Source organism: Meleagris gallopavo, chromosome 1 (genome assembly GCF_905368555.1).
Source record: "Meleagris gallopavo chromosome 1, MGAL_WU_HG_1.1, whole genome shotgun sequence".
Lineage (NCBI taxonomy): Eukaryota > Metazoa > Chordata > Aves > Galliformes > Phasianidae > Meleagris > Meleagris gallopavo.
The window spans coordinates 175,201,936-175,219,017 of record NC_139404.1 but is presented as its reverse complement, the minus strand read 5'-3'; the positions used below and the strand labels follow the sequence as shown (position 1 = coordinate 175,219,017).

General features: G+C 37.9%; 1 protein-coding gene across 4 annotated transcripts in view; it reads left to right on the top strand.

The window, feature by feature from the left end:
- TNFRSF19 (TNF receptor superfamily member 19) overlaps positions 1–17,082 on the top strand; it is a 54,547-nt gene that overhangs the window by 29,259 nt on the left and 8,206 nt on the right. For all 4 annotated transcript variants that reach the window (XM_085216152.1, XM_085216153.1, XM_085216151.1 and 1 more), the window contains one exon: positions 16,625–16,789. In XM_085216152.1, coding sequence (XP_085072278.1) covers positions 16,625–16,789 — 165 coding nt within the window. The remainder of the gene's footprint in view (positions 1–16,624; positions 16,790–17,082) is intronic.

Below are 17,082 nucleotides of genomic sequence, written 5' to 3'. Positions count from 1 at the left end.
TGTGCATTTGAAACAACTCGACAAACAGATGTAAATGTATTTATATCATGAGCTACCTTTTATGTTCATTTCAATGATGGCTTATTCAAATATAACAGCGATTTCATAGTATCATATAATGGCTTATGTTGGAAGGCATCTTAAAGATCATCTGTAAGCACTGGTCCGAAAGCACTGCCCCCTGTTTTATTATGTTTGCTCACAATTTCAGGGGAGGATGTTGGTGGTATGGCAGTAGAGGCAGAACCTTTCTTTACATGTTGCTGCCGTGTGACAGATGGCAGCAGAAGGGGCAGTCTGACAGAATGGCATCCGACATGGAAGTGCCTATGAAGCAAAGGTGGAATTTAATTCCTCCACGTGGAATAAATTGCACCCATGGACATTCAGTGATGCTTGCAGAGTATTTATGGAGGTCAAGCAGTGAATGTGAGCACAGTGAAGTGGTGGGTGCTGCTTTTCAGCTGTAGTGACAGTGATGTGAAAGCCACGTTCCATAGGGCCATGCAGATTTTTATGAGCATGGCACGCAGGCTCATCTTAGTTGCTGGCAAAAATGCTTAGCTAATGGTGGTGACCCTGTTGAAAATAGTGTTTTGTAGCTCAGAATTTGCTCTGTCAAATAGTGTTATTTTGCTATTTGTATCTGTTGTAGTTTCCATGAAAATAAATATTTGCCTCATAGCAACTTACATAGTTACAACCCTCCTTCTGTGGGCAGGTTTACAACCACCATGTCAAGCTGCCCAGAGCCCCATCCAACCTGGCCTTGAGTGCTTCCAGGGATGAGATGTGTCTGGGTAAGGATTTCTTCCTAAAATCTCACCTAAATTTCTCCTCTTTTAGTTTAAAGCCGTACCTCCTTGTCCTATCACTATCTACCCATGTAAAAAGTCAGTCTCCCTCCTGCTTATAGGCTCTCCTCAAGTACTGGAAGGCTTCAATAAGATCTCCCCTTTCTTAATGAGAAATGCTCCAGCACTCTGTGTTTGAGGCTCTCCTCTCGACCTACTTCAACAGATCTGCATCTTAAGCTGAAGGCCTCAGACCTGGATGCAGACAGAGCCTTGCAAAGATGGAGCAGAGGGGGACAATCCCCTCCTGCACTCCCTTCACTGAGTCAAAGAACATGTTGATTACCTCAGCCTTCCCCATGTCTGTTGAAGCCAGTTCTCCCTTCTTATTTCAGAGGGGATACACTCTTTTGGCCATCTCTTTTCCCAGGCCACTCATCCCTGCTTCCACTGCCTGTACTTTTCCTTCCTATCATTCCATTTGACCGGAATGTCCTTGTTCAGTCTCGCCAGTTTTCTGCCTCTCTACTCAGTTTCTTATGCTGGGGAATGGAAAGCCCTTGTGCTATCAGAAAGACATCCTTAAATTGCTGCCAGCTCTGTCCCTAGGGACGGTTTCTCAGGAGTGCTCATCCAGTAATTCCTTAAATAGTCAGAAGTTCACTCTCCTGAAGCTCAGGGTCCTTACTCTTCAGTTGCTGGGCCTAATGTTCCTCAAGGTTGAGTACTTAACCAGGCCATAGTCATTACAGCCCAGACTGCCTCCAGTCTTCTTTAATGATCTTTTCCACATTGGTAGCGCCAGATCTAGTAACCATTTACCTCTGATTTGTCTGTCCAATATCTTGACTAGGAAGATATCCTCCCTTGTTGTTTTCCCTGTCTGGATGGTTGAAATCTCCTATCAGGGGATAAGAGATAATAAGAGCTTGAGTGAATTGTAGCTGAAGCAAGAAGACTTCATCAGTAGATTCCCGTTGATCAGGTGGCCTGTAATAGACCCCAACTACTAGATGTCTTTTATTGATCTGGAGCCTGATTTTAATCCACAAGGTCTCAACTTGAGGCTGTTTCTCATAGGCAGCCCCTTGCAATCTATCCACTTCATAAGATAGAGGGCAACTCCCCAGCCCCTCTTGCCCTGCCTATCTCTTTTAAAAAGCTTCTAGACCTTGATTGTTGTATTCTACTTGTATGATTCATCCCACCTTGTTTCTGTGATAACAATTAGGTCACTGTTTTCTAATAGCACCACAGTTTCCATCTTCTGCTTATTTTCCATGCTGCATGCATTACCTCAGTTGGCCATGTTCTTCTTTAAGGAGTCTTCCCAAATTCCTCTGGGACAAATCTGAGGTTTTCCCCTGATGTTTCCTAGGTGACAATGTTCGCTGGCTCTTCTCAGTCACTCAGAAATACATCCCCTTCCCTCATCAAACCTTGTTTAAAGATCTGGTGATAAGCCCAGCCAGCTTGCTGCACAGAACATTCCTGCCTCTCATGGTCAGTTCAGCTGCATCTGATGTCAGCATATATGGTCTCTCAAAGGTGCATCTGAGAGCATAATATCCAAAAACTGAGCATGACAGCATTACACAACCATTCATTCAATTGGTCAATTCTCCCCCTTCTGCCCAGTTCTCAGTTTCTTTACAGACCTATTCATCACTTTCACTAAGGTTGCAAAGCTCCCTATACAGTTTTCTTCTACAAAGTTTTTTCTTACTTTGCTTCTGTATGTTTACAGTGTATTGTTTCTGAGAATTTTAAGTGTCCTAACCTACCACTGAATCCCACTCTTTAAATCTGAAAGGTACATTGTTTCAATTATGAAACATGCTGCTTAAGGGCTGAAATCTGATAGTATTTCCTTCTTCCTGGTGGTAAATGCAGCTGATAAAGGAAAAGTAAGATTTGCTATAAATCTACTGATTTCGATTTGTAAACTTCCATATGAATTAATGGTTCTGTGTCAGTGTGGAGGCCGCTCACAAGCAGTATCCCTCAGGGGTTGGTCTTGGGACCAGTGCTTTTCGACATCTTCATCAAGGACATAGACGATGTCATCGAGTGCACACTCAGCAAGTTTGCGAATGCCACCAAGCTGAGTTGTGCAGTTGATATATTGGAAGGAAGGGAAGCCATCCAGAGGGACCTGGACAGGCTGGAGTAGTGGGCCCATGTGAACATAATGAGGTTCAACAAGGCCAAGTGTAAAGTGTTGCACTTGGGCTGGGGCAATCCCAGGTATTTATACAGACTGAGGGAAGAACCCCTTGCGAGCAGCCCTGCAGAGAAAGACTTGGGAATCCTGGGGATAAGAAGCTGGACATGAACCAGCAGTGTGTGCTTGCAGCCTGGAAGGCCAACTGTGTTCTGGGCTGCGTTAAAAAAGGGGTGGCCAGCAAGGAGAGGGAGGTGATTATCCCCCTCTACTCAGCTCTTGTGAGGCCCCATCTGCAGTACTGCATCCAGGCTTGGGGCTCCCAGAGCGGGAGGGACGTGGAGCTCTTGGAGTGGGTCCAGAGGAGGGCACTAAGATGATCAGAAGGCTGGTGCACCTCTCCTATGAGGAAAGGTTGAGGGAACTGGCCTTGTTTAGCTTGGAGAAGAGAAGGCTCTGAGGAGACCTCATTGTGGCTTTCCAGTACTCGAAGGGAGCACATAAACAGGTGGGGGAATGGCTGTTTACAAGGGCAGATAGTGATAGGATAAGGGGGAATGGTTTTAAAGTGAGACAGGGAGGTTTAGGTTAGATATTAGGAGGAACTTTTCACACAGAGAGTGGTGACACACTGGAACGGCTGCCCAAGGAGGTTGTGGATGCCCCATCCCTGGAGGCATTCAAGGCCAGGGTGGATGTGGCTCTGGACAGCCTGATCTGGTGGTTGGTGACCCTGCACGTAGCAGGGGGTTGGAACTAGATGATCACTGTGGTCCTTTTCAACCCAGGCCATTCTATGATTCTATGAATGTAATAGATATTTGGGATGTACAAGGACTGTACTTCAGTGCAGAGTAGCTTAGGACAGAAAATGAAAAGCTAGAATTTACAGTCTGCAGGATGGTGATAGAATACTTGATAAAAAGTAATAGAGATGGCTGGAAGTTTGCTGGCTATATATGTGTATTAGATTCCTTTCCTACATGTATGTCCATCTTATTTCAGTATTTTTCTCATTTGGTATTACACCATAGCATCTCATAATCTTCTCATCCATGTTAGGCACTGTGACAAAAGGCAGCTGGAACACTGCATAAATCTTTTACAAAAGTTATAAGAACTGATAGCTAATTTAAGTAAAGATAATAGCATCACTAGCTTATAAACATCAGTACAGTTTTATTACGAAGCCATTACGAAGCTTTCCATTATCTTACAACTCATTTGTACACATTAAAAAAAAAAAAAAAAAAAAAAAAGTAATAAGTCTTTCTGATATTTTCCATATGTGACCTGATGGTAGAGCAACTTATCTTCAGCAAGTCTGAAAGAAATTTTACTAGGTGTTTCAGAAAGACGAGAATTGCTATTCATGTCTTATAAATTTTTATCACAGTGTTTCTTTCACTCATCGTAGATCAAAACAAGTTAACCTAGAAAGCCTAAATACTTCCATTTTCTTGGCACTGATAATTGCAGAGGTTCTGACCCCCTGGGGAAGGATTCACATACAACTTAGCCAAACAGCTCTTTTTCCTATTTTGAAGACAGTTTGCCTCCTGGGTTTTCCTCCTGAAACAGAAAGTTGCAAACAAACAGGAGGCAGATTCTTCCTTCCTCTAGTAAAAGAGGCATTACTGCTAAAAACAGTTATAATAATTCTCAAACATTACTCAACAGAGAGAAAAATGTAGATTCATTGCACGACTTTATCACTTTCCCAAATTCACCTTGCCTGGATCAGATAATATTTTTTTTGTCCCCTTCCCCTTCCCTTTTTTTTTTTGGTGTATGCAATCCTAACCTGTTTTTTCTAACTCATATTGTTTATAACTTTATTTTCTGTGCCTGTATCTATATAAGCATTCCGTTATGTAGCTGCTTATCATTAAATAGGCATTACAGATAGTAGAAAGATATCTGGGCAGAAATAGAAGTTTCCCTCATTTCTGCCCACCAATTTATCTTCATTGCAAATGTATATTTTTAACTGAATTCAATTCTTTATCCATATTAAAGTAATACAGTTCATAATTATAATATGGATGATCCTGAACACTTTCTGTAAGCACTGGATACAGGAGTGCCCACTGTGCACTTAAGGTCATGTTTCTGAGAACAGAAAATTTGTTTAATCGCATCTAATAGTTAACTATTTGAAGCATACTGAAATGTACTGGTAGTGTTGCCAGTGGTTCTATAGGAGTGACAACTGTTGTTTTTCTTGCCTGGCTGCTAAAATATAATTTCAGATTTACAGAGTCAAGTATTATCACACACATCATATTTTAGAGATGCCATTTCTCAAGAAACATAATGTTAGAATTACCTTCTTCAGTCTGTTCTTCTAATTGATCACAATATACACAGTAGCATCATTTATTATACCTTTTAAAAACTCTTGACCCCAACAGCCAGTATCTGTCCATTCTGACAGGTCAACAGAGACCTCAGAGAAGGAATTTTCTGTTTTTATTGCAATGGATGATCTAATAGTGAAGAGGGAACTGTGTTATTGCCCTCACTGAGAAGACTGTAACATAAGCTTCTGCCATATTCTTTAACAGGAGAAAATCTATTGAGAGGAAAATAAAGTTCTTAAAAATAATAATTTCCGAGCATCTTGAAAAATTCCTGTTTGTTATAGTTGCGGAAGGAAATGAGAAAATCTGGACAACAAAGTTTGAAATCTTAAATAAAAAAGAAAAAGTCTATATATAATCTCTTAAAGGTTACTATTAGCAGTACCTACTTAGGAAGCTGTTAGCAACATAGTTGTTAAATGATTTCCAGAATGAATAGATGTGATATGAATGGCTTTCATTATACAAATGGAAATAATAGAATAAATTAGGAGTGGAATGTGGTTTTGCTACACTGTTTATTCATAATCTCTGAAAATGCAACTTATAAAATATGATCATAATTCAGTAATGTTTTAAGTGGATGGTGTCAAGTTAAGTGGTATTTGACCAAGCTGGACTGCACTGAAACATACTGCCCTTCTAGTTTCAGCGTAAGAATTTCACTAATCACATATAATCCAATTTTACCTACTAAAGCATGTATTAATGTACTTAAGAACACAAAGTTCCAGTGTATTCTTTTTGAGAATACACACCTCATTTCTTACTGTTTGATGGAAAATATATAACTTGAGATGAAAATCAGAAGGTGACATTTTAAAATAATTACATTCTATAACTTTGTTAATTCACATTACAAGCTCATGTAAGTGTTAACAAAAGCTTACATATGTGGTGCTCATCTGGCATTATATTTATATTGAATCAATATATGTTAACATATAGAGCAGAATCTGAGATTTTCCTATCTTTGTTCTAACTCACAGATGGTAACTCTATCTGTTAATCCCAGTGGAAGTTTCATTTTGAAATACAAAACTTCTTTTGAACTTGTGTGTCCCTCCCCACAGATGTCTGGAGCCTTGATGTGTTTCTTTCATGATTCTTTTTAAAACAGGGACTGAAGCATTGCTGGTGAACAGTGAAGTTAGAAATTCATTGCCTGATAATGCAGTGAGTTCTTAAAATATGCATCTTAAGAGCATAATAACAAGAAAATTGAGAGTGACCAAAATACTTAGTTCTGCATGTTTTTGTACAGTAAAAATTTGTTCTAGAGATGTCATTTCTTTATTAAGTTAAAAAGACTATTTAGTGTATAGGATAAAGATCTTTGTAGTTGTAGAACAAACTTCTAGTTTGTTCAAATAAAATAACAAGCAGCTTGTAATTATATTTAGTTTCATTTCTTGACAATGTTAAGTACAGTTACAAAACAAAATTCTCATCTTAACTGCAGAGTATGAGAATTTCAATATGTTTTTTCAAACCAGTTTACCATACTTTTGTTTCTAGTAGTAACTTGTGCCTGTGATCCCACAAAGTTGTTTCAGAAAAAAATAAGCACTTATCTGGAGATTTCTATTTTTAGCTGTGTTATATACAAAGACACTAAAGTGAGTAGCTTTGACTCAAGTTAGAGTTTATTTCAGTGAGTTGTCAGTTTCAAAATAGATGAAATAAACATTGTCCAGCGTCCTTATATCTGATGTTCCTCTTACCCTTCTATTTTTTTTCTTTTTAAGGAGGAAAATAGAATTTTTTAGATTAAAAACCTTTTTTCATTCTTTCTTAATAAACTTACTATCATCAAACTGCAGAGAACTCTCAGGTGACCCACTGAGATATAGATGTTTGCTTTGATCAGATGAATAAAATAGAGGTTGACCTTTCAAAGAAGATAACCTTTCAGTGTATCTTCTATATTCTTTGACTAACTCATTCTGAATTCTATTAAGGAAAGGAGAAGTTATATGTCAGATTAGGTAAAATGGCAAAGTTAGGAGCTTGTACTCAGCAGCCTTTTGTTCTGTACGGCTTTGCTTTATCCTCAAAGCTTTAAGTGGTAAATTAAAAGTGCTTTATATAAGCCATTATTATTTCAGACTTCAAAGCTACGTCTTTTTCATCTGCACTGTAGTATTCATGTGCATGCATAACATTGCACAATAGGTAACTTTCGTTGCAGTAAACAATGAAATTTACTTTGATATATGCAGTATTAAAAAAAGATGGTCATGAATGTCCGCCTTCTAAGGGTTATGAAAAAATTGCATTTAATGCCATGTATTTCAGTTCACATGCATTTAACATTTTTTTAAATCTGAAAGTTGCAAAATCGAACATAAAAAAAGTTAGAAAATACCAATAGTGTTGGTTGTGCAGCTCTTAACTTCCATTGTAATTCAGAATTGTAATTCATCCCAGTTGTGTACAAGTGTTATGAAAGTCTTAATTATTTAAACATTCAGTTTTCCACAGTAAAAACATATTTTCCATTTTCCCCACCCGTACATGAAAATAGCTAGTAGTGATGTTTTTTAAAAATAAAAATGAAAAATCAGATGTAGTTGCCTTCCTGTGATCATTTTTTCTAAACTACTGATATTCTAATGTAATTATAAACACGAAAAGCATAAGTGGTTCACTAACCTGATTATGGTTCACTTAACTTTCTTACATTTCACAAACACATTTCTTGTGGCTGTTGGCTACCCTCAGAGAGGTGCTTACTACTTCTCCTGAAGTTTTACAACTGGCCAAATTCAGTTAGAGAGATGAAATAATCTTCTACTCACAACAATTTATAACTTATTTTCTAAAATATTCTCTGTGGAGGCTGCAGAGGATGGAGCTGAACTTCAATCTCGTGCATCTTGGAAAAGGGCTCTTAAGCTTTTACTTGAAAGGAGAAACCCCATCATTACTTCCTCTTCCAGAAACTGCATCTGAAAAAAGGTTACAAGCCTTGTTTGTGACTTCTCCCCCATCCTCTTAGTTTTATTTTAAAATAAGATCACAGATCTTTATTTTCAGCAGTTTTAAGAGAATATTTTCCTGGAAAAGCTGGCAGCCCGGGGCTTGGACGGGTACACTGTTTGCTGGGTAAAGAACTGGTGGAGGGCTGGGCCCAGAGAGTGGTGGTGAATGGAGTTAAATCCAGCCAGCGACCAGTCACGAGTGGTGTTCCCCAGAGTTCAGTACTGCGGTGTGTTCTTTTTCGTATCTGTATTGATGACCTGGACAAGGGGACTGAGTGCACCCTCAGTAAGTTTGCAGATTACCCCAAACTGGGAGGATCTGCCTGGGGGTAGGAAGGCCCTTCAGAGGGATCTGGACAGGCTGGATCACTGGGCTGAGACCAATGGGATGAAGTTTAACAAGACCAAAAGCCGGTCTTTGGCCACAACAACTTTGTGCAACACTACAGGCTTGGGGCAGTGTGGCTGGAAGACTATGTGGAAAAAACAGACCTGGGGCTGTTTTGTCGAGGCTTGACTGGACATGAGCCAGCCATGTGCCCAGGGGACCAAGGAAGCCAATGGCATCCTGGATCATATCAGAAATTGTACTGTCAGGAGGAGCAGAGAGGTGATGGGTCCACTGTACTCAGCTCAGACCACTGTGTTCAGTTTTTGCGCCTCTCACTACAAGAAAGACATCAAGGCCCTGGAGAAGAACAACAAAACTGGTGAGGGGTCTGGAGCACAATTCTTTAAAGGAGCAACTGAGCTAACTGGGATTGTTCAGTTTGTAGAAGAGGAGGCTCAGGGGTTCCATGTCATTCTCTACAACAACCTGAAAGGAGGTCGTGGTGAAGTGGGGGTCAACCTCTCCTACTGCTTAACTAGTGGTAGGATGAGAAAGAATGGCCTGAAAGAATGGTCAGGTACTGGAACAGGCTGCCAGAATTTTACTGAATTTTCTTACTGCTCCTAGAAATCTAAAGTTTCTGGACTAAATATTATTCAACCAATCCTCAATTTTAGTCAAAATGATCCTGAAAATAATTTGCTGTTCAAATATAGCAGGTCATCTAGTGCATCACTTGCATTTAGGTTTTTTTTGAGTGAATAGGTTGCATTGACCAAAGCTATAACTTGCTTGTAACTGAAGATGATCACAATATCACTGTGATTCTAGTGCTACAACAGGCATCCAGTCAGCAGACAGAAGTCAGAAAGCTGAATACTTTTATTATCTTCAATATTTACCAAACATTTTCAAATAAAGCAATTTTTTTTCTGATTGGATCAGAGGGAAACAAAAACTTCTGTGACTAATCTGCGATTCACTGTTCATATGGAACTCACATTGTTCCATTACACTTCTGATTGTTCAAACCGGTTAATCTCTGTTAGCTAAAGATGCAACCTTCATTATTTTTACATACAAACAAGCATCCAATTGTCATTTAACTAGTGAATATATGAACCAATGGGTGCAACACCTCCCTGTGAGGACAGGCTGAGAAAGCTGGGGCAGTTCAGCCTGAGAAGCGGAGGCTCCAGGGAGACCTGAGAGCAAAGTTTCAATATCTGAAGAGGGGCTTTAAGAATGAAGGGGACAAACTCTTCAACGGAGTCTGTTGTGATAGGGCTAGGGGAAATGGTTGAAACTAAATGAGTGGATCCATGTTGGAAGAAGAAGGGTTTTTTTTACGATAAGGTTGATGAGGCACATGTTGTCCAGAGAGGTGGTGGATGCCCCATCTCTGCAGATGTTCATGGTCAGGCTGGACAGGGCTCTGAGCAATCCAACCTAGGTGTAGGTGTCCCTGTTCATTGTACGGGAGTTAGACTAGATGACCTGCAAGGCTCCCTTACAATTCAAATGATTAAATTCTAAAGGATGTGTGGTCTTTGTCTCCTGTTTCATGGATCATGTAATGACAACAGTTGCCCATTTGAAAATACTGTTTCTGTAGACAGCACGTACTCTTAGTCTGCTTGTGTGGACAGTGACTTTCATAGGAATTTTGGAACTGAGAGCCATTTCTCTCATGTTTTTGTATGAGTGAGAAGAGAATGGTATGTTTCAAGAAGAAGTCCATCCCCTTTTGGCACACTGGGACATCTACATTCACAGCATTATCATCATCTGCTCGTATTTTCTTAGGATTAAGTGTTTTAGCAGCAGGATTTTGTGAGAAAGCACATAGCCTGTAACCTAAGAATATAGGAATATATATAGAATAACAGAAAATTTGATTATTTCACAGAAAGAGAAAGCTTCCATCCTGTGTTTTGCATACTTGATCATGTCATCCATGGTACTTACACCACTGAAAGTGGGATTTGTGAGCAGGATGTTTTCTTATATAGTAAATATAATTTATCAAGATTTGATGCACCTATAAACTATGAGCTCTGCTGTAGCTATCATTACTAAGATTTTGGTGGAGTGGCTTGTCTCTTGTTTATTCTTGACTCTCAAATGTCAAAATTTATGATAACATGGGATTCAAACAGATTTTTAGAAGTTCACTATTTGCTCATTGTAGGTACATTAGAGATTTTAAGCAGTTATCCAAAAGCAGCAAAATTCTCTTGTTTTCCATTGTGACAGGAGAAGGAAGTTTTTTAAAATGGGTGTTATTAATCAGTTTAGATTTCTGTGAGGAAAGATAGAGATAAGCATAGACACTAGCATAATGTACTTAGATTTGAACAGGAGATTATTCTAAAATAATGTGTTCTTATTCCCAAAACATCTCTGGAAAAAAAATTGGATTAATTGGGCACATTAGAAGTGAAGTAGGAAAGTTGGTTTTCTACTGTGCTTGGCAAACTTATGTGTTCTGACACAGACATTGTGTTACTGATTTAATAATGGGCACACTTGTGAAAAGTGAAAAAGAAATGGAATTCTATGCAAAATAGATATTAGACATCTTCAGCTGCTGAGGATGCAAAGCTGATGGAAGTAAAAGCCAGATTTTTTTCTAGGTTACTTGAGAGTTTATTCTCACATGGTCTATTTTTCAATGGCTGTCAGTTCTCAAAATTGAAAGTTTTATTCTAGAGTCATCAGATCATAGAATCATAGAATGGCCTGGGTTGAAAAGGACCACAATGATCATTGAGTTTCAACCCCCGTGCTGTGTGCAGGGTTGCCAACCAGAAGACCAGGCTGCCCAGAGCCACATCCAGCCTGGCCTTGAATGCCTCCAGGGCATCCACAACCTCCTTGGGCAACTTGTTCCAGTGTGTCACCACCATCTGTGTGAAAATTTATGTACAAAACAAGATTCTTTTTGTGCCTACGTATAATTTCAATTTAGATTGCCACAGTAGGACAAAAAACTAACTCGTCTTAATTACTAAAATAAAAACCTGATGTAGAATTTGTCTGTGCCTTATAGACATAGCAGCGTATATCCAGTACTGTATTTTAAATTCACATACACAGTGTAGTTTTCCACCACTTTAATTATAAAAGGTTGTCTACAATTGGAGTTTTGTAAAATATGCAGTGCAACAGAAATGAACTTGGAAATGAATACATCAGGTTTCGAAATTTAAATTTATAAACACATTTTTCAGGATTTCCAAACAAAGGATAAACACTTGAATAGTCATTTTCTCCCCTAAGGCTGCTTGGTATGTTTATTAAAAAAATAAGAACAGCGAAATGAAACAAAACAAAAAAAAATGTAGGGCACTAACTTGGAAATTAAAGGCTTTAATGTCAGCAGTTGTTGCACATTTGAAAGATGTGGCTTGACACAATGAACTTTTGGGCGTAGGCCATGCACGCAAATGGCCGTCCTTTTACAGCTGTCAGGAGATTCTCTCTCTCCAGTGTTTACCAGTCTGCAGCAGTACTGTTTAATAAAGGTCCTTTCCTCTTACATGAAAGATCTGGAAAAGGGAGGCAATATTCTCTCTTGTGAAGACTCAAGAATATACTCAGGACATCTTACTTTCCATTGATGTTAATGCACAGTGATATATATTACAAATGGATTTTATGTATACAGACAAATAGTACGTGTAATACCTGTACTGCCTATATTCATATGTTTATACATACTACATTGTTTTCTTGTTGGCTGCTGGGTGGTATACTACATAAAGTCATTACTTTTTTCCTTCTAAATGAACATAAACATCATTCAAACTTTTCAAAATGAAGGAATGTCACGTCACACTACTTTGTGTTTCCTGTGGATCAGGAGCAGTCATACAGATAGATGCTGCAGTTCCACAGGCAATAGCTTGTCAAATTGTTGCAACTTGAGGGTATGTCTGAACCCTTAATTCTTGTCAAATTGAGATTGATACACCAACTTGAATCAATCAGAGTAAATCAACATAAGGTAGTGAACAAAGACTTTTTATAATAGGCAAATGCTCCTTTCTTCTTTGTTGGTTAGAAATATCAATGTTCCAGAAATTAAATCACATTTTATTTTACTTTTGTATCTTATTTTCAGTCCTGATTGTAAAAGATGGCACTTCGTTACCATATTATCATGGGATTGCTATTTCAGTGGAGTTTTGATTAGCTGTGTCTTAATAACTAAGTCTTCTTGAGGTTAATATTGATTTAACAAGTTAATAGTAATTTCCAAAGAAAACCCAGACATAAAATTCCACATTTTATCATCCTCAACTTCAGCAAGTAGGTATTGTATCCATGGAAGGAATGTAAAGTGCTGCAAGTTCTGATTTCAGATGGTTAATCTGCCACAGAATTATTTTTTTTCTGGCATACTGGTTTCAGTAGTGGCTGTAATTGGTTGTAGTTCTAAGGAAAGAACAAATCTAAGAAAATAAGTACAAAATAAATAATAACGGAAGTGTCTTTACATTTTGCCCAGACTCTGGTTATTTGCTATGACTGGCTGAAAATTCAACTGTTCTGTTTGTTGGTAGAATTTATAGTGATACAACAGGGATTTGTATGTTCAGTAGTAGCAAAGCTATTACGATTTAACCATCTTGGCTTAGCTAAAAAACTTCATTTGCTTTTAAGAACCACGTATTTGCACACTGACATTACAAGGTACTATTCCTTATTTGAGGATAGAATACATAATTTGGCTTACTTCTCAAACTTATGCAGGAGGTGGGTTGGTATTTTGGTTAATTCTTTTTTAGCAAAAGCACATTTTCAGAATATGTTGAAACTAAACTTAGAACATTAAATGTTTTTCTCAAGTAAAATACATTTTTGTTGTTTTTTTTTAATGCATAAAATGCATATGCTTTCAAGAATTGTAAAATTATGCACCGCCTCCCTCCTTTCTTAATGTATCCTGTCCAATTCAATGCTTAATTACATATTTAAAGTTAGTCATTTAACAGATGTAAGTACAAGCATAAAGTACACCTCCTTGCTTTACTAAAATGGGACCATACAGTCTGTGAGCCTGAAAAGTGAGAGTTTATGAAAATGCAAACATATCCGAGTAACACTGAAAGCAAAGTTCAACAATGCCCAACGGGCCGCTATTACAATAGCAATCCACTTCTGAAATGTTGGTCTCTGCAGGGAAGATCACTATCATTATAATTAGAGCTGAAGTACAATGGACTGCTCACAGCAGCTATTCTAAAAAGTTCTTTGAAGGTGAAGATGAGTGGTAGACATTCTCAGGAATTGAAAACTGCTTTCTCAAGTCAGAAAAAAAAAAAAAAAAATCAGCAAAATAAATCTTAAGTAGCCAGACTAAAATAAATTTCATTTTTTGCCATCCCAATTTAAAATAAAGTCGTATTTCCAGTTTGGATGCTGCTGATGAAACTCAAAGAAATGTGTATCATTTGCAGTTTCCCAGAACAAAATCTAGTACATTATTGTACTTGCAAATAGATTTGTTTTGTGAGCAAAGGAAGAAAGTCAAAACTATAGCAGCTCTACATCAGTGATTTGTTCTGTTCATCCTTTCAAAATAACAATTCTTTTTTTCTATTATCTATGAAGGTTAATTTCTAAGAAGTGATCAGCGCTTTTACGTGGGTAGATTGAAGCATGCAGATAGATTGACATGAAAAATATTTGAAGACATTCTGATGATTTTTAATTGTCATGTTTTTAAATGCTTGTCCTGACTATCTGTAACCTTCTAAGGATTCAGTCAGGTAGTTGTATAAAAATGAAAATCCGATATCCATGATTTTCACACCAAACCCAGCACACATGGCTGTGTGAAAAGTTTTCTTTCTGGAAGACTGTAATGTTGAACACCAGTGAAGGTCTGGAAAAGAAATCATAGGACTTAATTCTATGAATAACTGGAATTGTAGAAAAAAGGAGAAGGGCAGGTAATAATTTTTAAGAAGGAAAATTACCTGCAACCATGGATTGGAAGTGTATTCTATTAGGTGAAATAGAAATAATAGACCTTTTGATACAATAAAGAAAATAATAAAACTTCAGTAGAAGAACAGTTTCAAAATATGTTTCTCAGTTGTGTAGATTTCAGCCTCTGTATTAATAAGTTTTCGGATCTACTGTTTTTTAATAAATCAGAATGACAGCATATCTAAGGTGGGAAAGGACACCTGGACATCATTGGGCCCAATCCCTGCTCCAGCAGGGACACCAGAGCAGGGTGCCCAGTGCCACATACAGTGCCACATATGCTTTGAAATGTCCCCAAGGAGATCTGCACCGCTCTGCCACTTGCACACAAGTGCTGCAGGTGTTCAGAGGGAACCTTCTGTGTGCCAGCTTGTGCCCCACTGCCTCTTGTCCTGCTATTGGACACCACTGAGGAGAGCCTGGCTGCATCTTCTTGCCACCCTCCCTTCAAATATTTATGGCAGTCCCAGCTCTCTCAGCCTCTCCTCATGGGAGAGTTGCTCCAGTGCCTTCATCATCTTGATGGCTCTTCACTGCACTCTCCAGAAGCCCTGCTCAGTCCAATTTGGAATAATAAAAGGATGCAAAAAAAGATCAGGAGCAAATTTCCGCTCCACATGTTTGATTTTAGGGTCAAACATAGTAGTACAAATCATTCATGTAATGCATGGGTTTCATTTTTGGTTTTTAAATTTGGATTCTGAGGAGTTGATATTTTCTTTGGTATAAAGTCTGCAGTCTTACAATTGGATGTAAGGAAGTTCATTTTCAAAAGGTCTAGATTTTTGGCAAAATATCTGACCATGATAACAAAGTGACAGAGTGTTTTAAATGCTTTGGTGCCAATGTCTGATCTGTGTAGAGGAAATAGCATAATTATGTGAGAAAAGCATTCCTGAGTAATACAATCCCATTGATTGCACTCAGTCAGTAAGAAAGCAAGTTCTTTCTTGCTACTATTATAGGCAGATAGGATAACAAACATTTGTAGTTACATACAATTTAATTCGTGATTCTAATATACTTTGGCAGACATCTATTTTCCAATTTATACATATGACTGTGTGGAGTATTTCTTAGGAAATTATGGTCTTTAGTTTTTAACAAAAGAATTTTGGGGGGAAATAGACAGTCTGTCTTATTTCTATAAGTTAATAAAATGTGGTGTATGGTTTTTTGTGTTTTTTGTTTGTTTGTTTGTTTTTAAGTTTACTGTTGGATAAATATTCAAATTTGTATTCCTTTCCTCATGAGATGCTGCTGAGTAATGTGGCTTTTAGAGTAGATTGAAAAAGATGAACTATCAGGAGTAAAAAGTTGTTAAAAAATTTACTTTGAGAAGATCATTTGCAATTTAAGAGTTTTTTACTTGCAGTTAAATCTTCAATGATTTCAGTTGGTTTTGTTTTTTTTTTTACTTTCCATTTGAAAGTCATGTTTCTCAAAGCTAGAGACGTTGCATAAGCCTTCAACAATACAGATATAAAGTCAGTCTGTTGAATTTTCACTAAAGATACCATTTGTATTAAAAAATCAGCACAGGATTTAAAAAAAAAAAAATAGTGCTGGCGAAATCCTTGGTTTGATTCTAGAAATTTGTGACAATTTATGCAACCAAGCAAGATGATATCTCTGACAGCATTAGAACTCTTCTGGGCATCTCAAGCTCTCAAAAAGGATCTTTCGAATGGAAGTTCATGTAATTGTGACTCCCTCTAGTGGACAGCTTTCTCTACTATAGCCTAGGAAATGGTTAAAATCTTTTTTGACATTAAAAATTGAGAGGTCTTCATTTTCATGGTGAAGATCCGATTCCATTCCTAGGAGCAGTCAGAGTGCCGTTGTGTGCATCTCATTATCACTCATTTTGCAATTTATTTTTTTTTTCTGTGCTGAGAGCCTCTTCTGTTACCTTGAATTTCATTCATATGATTGTACATTTCTGACATTGCACAACTTTCCTTAATTATTATTTAATTACATTTCAGGTACCACCAAAGTAAACCTTGTGAAGATCCCATCAACTGCTTCCAGTCCTCGAGACACTGCTTTAGCAGCAGTTATATGCAGTGCACTTGCAACAGTGCTCTTGGCTCTTCTTATTCTTTGTGTTATCTATTGCAAGAGGCAATTTATGGAGAAGAAACCAAGCTGTAAGTTACCAGTTATCACTGTTTCTTTGTAATATTTATGCATCAGTATTTGGTTGGCAAATCTCTCCGTATATAAATAAGTGAAACCTAGGATTGTTATGTCTACAGCATTTAAGCAAATTTATCACTGAGATGAAAAAGCTAGCAGAAGCCTATACATGTATGCAAACTCAGTGTGGATGTACTTGCTTCTTCTGAGAAAATGCTGTGCTGATGTCCAGAAATAGTTTTGCACTCATTATGCACCATACTCTGTTAAGTGCTGCAGATATATTTGGACCATTGGAAATCTA